Raw genomic sequence first — 4334 nt, forward strand, 5'->3', positions numbered from 1 at the left:
TACAATATCCTGCAAGAGCTATTAAATAATGGAGATCCAGTCTGAACCTGTGATTGTAGAAATGACACAATTAAAAACTTAAACTATCTCATTTAATTTAAAACATTCCAGGATTTGGAAGCATTTTTTAAATTTATTATTTTTAATTTCATTCAGACCACTGTGACAGTGACAGGTTGTGAGATCAATGCCTTGCTTAAAGATCTCATTCAGCTGGAGATTTGCATCATGCGCTGGTGAAGTAATTTGCCAGGAGCCATTAAATGAGCAGATCTGTATCACTGTGTGTCAGGAGCGACATAAACCCTCAGACTGATGGCAGATGTTAATGCTCAGCAGCTAGGCGCCAGGTCATAAAAGTGCAAATCACTGTCTGAACTCCTTTAGTTTAGGTCATGAAACCCCAGCACCAGTGCTGCGAGTGCTGTATGCTGTTGATTGCCTATAAACTCACTTTCCAGGGTTGCCAGGTTTGATTATGAGATTAAGGTTAAAAGGAGGTGTTGTATTAGAAAACTGGAGGGCCGCTGATGTAACTGCCTTCTGTTACAGTTACATCAGCAAAATCTTACAGGATCAATGGCATTCTGTCAGATAAAAGGTTGGATTTATGGTAGAAATGAAGCATAGGTGGAAGATAATTGATGTTATTCCCCCAATTCATCTTTATTTCACTCTCACACTTCATTTATTCACCAACTTCAAAATGGACAACACACACATTTTGTTTAATTTAGGAGTTGTTTATTTACCACCAAAAGGTCATGCACCTCTTGTTTCTTACAGCCGGTTACACATACACACACATCAGAAAGTGTGTAATCAGACTCTATACGGACAGAACAGGAGTTCTTGGATACTTGGAAGCGGATTAACCTTCATCTGTTACAGTAAATGACTATTAAATTGTACTTATTGAGCTCTGTGTTAACAAGCAGAGTAGAGAGAGAGAGAGAGAGAGAGAGAGTTGCACATAGATGCTGCTACAGTTTATTGATCAGGAGGTTTTGGATTGTGGACAGTCTGGGGTTGAAAGCTGGAGGAGGCGCTCGGCTCACTTCTTGCCCTTTGTGTCGTCTTTGCTCGCAGGTTTGGACGCTTTCCCGTCGTCTTTCTCCTGTTTGGGGGCGGCTTTCTCTTCCTTCTCCTGGCCCTGTTTCTCGTCTCCCTTTCCCTCTTTTCCGTCGTCTTTCCCGGCCTCGTCCTTGTCGTCTGACCCCTGTGTTGGTTCCTCCTCTTTGCCCTCTGCCTCTTCTCCTTTCTCTTCTTCGCCGTCACCAGCTGCCGTCACCTCTTCATCACCACCTGTTTTAAAACACTATCAATTTTATCAACTTCAACAATAAATTCAACTTATTGCAGAAAGAATTGAACATTAAGCATTCTAACCCTCCTCTCCATCTCCCTCTTCCTCCTTCTCCTCTACTCCCTCCCCCTCCTTCTCTTCCACCTCCTCGGTTTCCTCCTCCTCCTCCTCTTCCCCAGGTGGGCTGGCCTCTGCTTGTCGGGCGTGGCTGGCAGAGAAGATGCCTTCGGTGGTGCTGACGCTGGAGCTGAGCAGGCGAGACGTCATGAAGTAGGAGGTGCCAGAGCTCATGCTGGAGAGGAGGGGCCGGGAGTAGGAGGGCGCTGACAGTGTGTGACCGTACAAAGCAGACACTCCCCCAGACATTCCCACGTTGAAACGAGACTCCTCTCCTTCCAGCAGCTTCCTGCGATTGGCGAGGAGACAAGAAAAGGTCAGATTATAATGGTGCCTTCCATTGGAAGCTCCTCAGATTGATGTATGTTTGCCAAAGGATGAACATAAACTAGAACAGTCGCTCACTTCATCTGGATGTTAGACGTGTTTTCGAGCGTCATCGTCTTACTGTGACCTCAGGTTTGTTTTGGTCGGCTAAAACAAGGATTAAAACTCTGGATTCCGATTTAAAAGACCGTCACACTGCACTTTTTCCAAATAGGAAGTAGGATTATTCTGAGTTAGGAGTACAACTGAAGGCACCATCAGCATTACCATAGGATGTGAGGTCAATCTGAGGTCATTCAATTACATTTCCTATACATCTGCTTTACTTAAATGTTAAAAATAGAATGAATGTCTACATAAAATAATAAAATAGATAAATAATACAAAAAATATTACTAGATTTGATCTCTTTGAATCATTTGTCATAAAAGTACGACTTCCTCCTCCTCCTCCTCTTCACCTCCACCTCCTCCATAACTCTTCTGACAGGGAACATGAGCCACGACTGACAGCTGAGGTAGTGATTCCCCCTGGTGGTTAATGGTGGTACATTTGAGGCTCAAAGGTTTTTCCCCCAATCAGATTCCATCAGTAGGAGGTGCTGCAGAGTCGTGAGGTTTGCGTTTGTTTTGTTTGAAGTCACCTACTGCAGCTTACAGCAGTGATATCTGTTGCCTCCTCACCTGTAGGCAGCGATTTCGATGTCCAGAGCCATCTTGACATTGAGGAGGTCCTGGTACTCCTTCAGGTATCGGGCCATCTCCTGTTTGGTGCCCCTCAGCTCATTCTCCAAGTCTCCAATGGTGTCCTAAACATGAGAAGAAATCAATACACAGACATTTCCGTGTGGAGATGTGTAATGTTACAGAATGAAAACCTGAAACGTCATGATGGAGAACTTCTGCCATACCTGCATAGCTGCAACCTCAGCGCTCTGTTTCTCCTCCACCTCGTGCAGCTGCTTCTCCATTGATTCGCTGAGGCCTCTGCAAGCGTCGATCTCCAGCAGACGGGCCTGGAGCTGGCGGCGGTACTCTCCGGCTTCGTCCTTGGAGGTCCTGGCAGATTCGGAGTGCTGGGCCACGCTTTCAGTCAGCGAGCCCACCTTCCCTTTGAACCACTCTTCAGCTGCCTGCATGTTCCTCGCTGCCAGTCTCTCGTACTGGGACCGGATCTCCTTAAGGGCCCCAGAGAGATCCGGTGCGGTGGTCTCAGACTCCACCGACACCTGGACTCCCAGCTGGACTTGGGCCTGGAGATCAGCCACCTCGCCTTCGTGAATCCTCTTGAGGAAGGCCAACTCTTCCAGCAGGATTTCCACGTTCTTCTCCAGCTCAGATTTAGCTAAGGCGGCCTGGTCAGCCTCACGACGGGCCTCCATCATCCTGCCGTCGGCTTCCTCGCGAGCAAGCACTTCCTCCTCATATCGGGCCTGCAGGGCACTCAGGGTTTGTTCCAGCCGGTCTCTCTGCCCAAGCATAGCCTGCTGTTCTACTCTGGCCTCATCCACGGCTGCTCTGAGGGCTCGGGCCTCTTGCTCATAGAGCGCACGCAGACGGGACGGCTCGGCATGCCTCTGCCTCAGCACCAGTAGCTCTGCCTCTAGGGCTCGGTTCTGCTGCTCCAGGTCACGCACGCGCTCGATGAAGCCGGCGAAGCGGTCGTTGAGGTCCTGTAGCTGGGCACGCTCTTGGGTGCGCACGGAACGGAACTCAGAGCTGATCTGGGCCGCCTGGCTGAGCTCCAGCTCCAGGGAAGAGGCTTGCGAGGAGGAGGAGAGCAGCACCCGGCCGGGAGAGGAGTAATGCAGGCGGGAGGAGGACAGTGGGGAGGCATGAGAGGAGTAAACAGAGTGGGACCTCCCCCTGGTCATCACCACACGGGGTGCAGGCTCGCCATACCAGCGTCGATATGACGAGGTGTTGTAAAAGGGTTCAAATCCAATGCTACTCATGGTTTAGTTTTGGGAGGAGGACAAGCTGCTCTCCCTCTCCTCTGTGTGTGTATGTGTGTGTGTGTGTATGTGGAAGGGTGTGCTCAGGCTCAGGTTTAAGGCTTGAGTGCTCGCTGCTGCCGCAGCCGGAGCCTTTATAGCAGGAAGCCGAGCTGCGGCGCAGGCGCTTTACCAGACTCACAATGCAGGAATGCTATGTTTACACTGCAATGGCAAGAAATTGGATAGAGAGAGAGAGAGAGAGAGAGAGAGAGGGAGAGAAAGAGGATGGGAGGGTAAATGGGAGAGAGGTGCAGGAGGGGAGAGGCTGCAAAACTCGATGTTACAAAGCTGCATGTTTCTATTTATCCTGTCCTGGATTTGACAGCCAAATATTACCCAGAGTGCATCTGTTTAGTGCGATAACTTCTAAAATATGAGACCATAACCTGTATGAGGATCCCAACACTACATGGTGACATAACTTCATCATAATGAGAATATAAACACAAATTATAATAATGAGGTTTTTAGGTTCAAATGTATTTGAATATAGGCGCTGTGATCCGTGCTGATGAAGCGCAGGAGGGGGGGGGGGGGCTGGTGTCCTGATTTCACAATAGACACACACACACACACCTACAGACAACA

General features: G+C 48.8%; 1 protein-coding gene across 1 annotated transcript; it reads right to left on the reverse strand.

The window, feature by feature from the left end:
* Window positions 1-985: 985 nt before the first annotated feature.
* LOC143011373 (neurofilament light polypeptide-like) lies at window positions 986-3704 on the reverse strand. The gene is made up of 4 exons (XM_076164227.1): window positions 2661-3704; window positions 2434-2558; window positions 1390-1712; window positions 986-1305 (listed from the first exon to the last, which is right to left on the reverse strand). Exons 1-4 carry the CDS (start codon window positions 3702-3704, stop codon window positions 1055-1057), a joined length of 1743 nt encoding a protein of 580 aa, XP_076020342.1. The 3' UTR covers window positions 986-1054.
* Between the last annotated feature and the right edge of the window lie 630 nt (window positions 3705-4334).

Source organism: Genypterus blacodes, unplaced genomic scaffold (genome assembly GCF_046128005.1).
Source record: "Genypterus blacodes isolate CSIRO-AG114 ecotype Tasmania unplaced genomic scaffold, CSIRO-AGI_Gbla_v1 ptg000133l_1, whole genome shotgun sequence".
Classification (NCBI taxonomy): Eukaryota; Metazoa; Chordata; class Actinopteri; order Ophidiiformes; family Ophidiidae; genus Genypterus; species Genypterus blacodes.

Bases quoted from the DNA above. Each gene is read 5' to 3' on its own strand.
- LOC143011373 (XM_076164227.1), bottom strand. From the start codon at position 3,704: ATGAGTAGCATTGGATTTGAACCCTTTTACAACACCTCGTCATATCGA. The intron at 1,713-2,433 runs GTGAGGAGGCAA...CGCCAATCGCAG, and splicing joins ATCGAAATCGCTGCCTACAG to GAAGCTGCTGGAAGGAGAGG. The intron at 1,306-1,389 runs GTTAGAATGCTT...GTTTTAAAACAG, and splicing joins AGAGGGAGATGGAGAGGAGG to GTGGTGATGAAGAGGTGACG.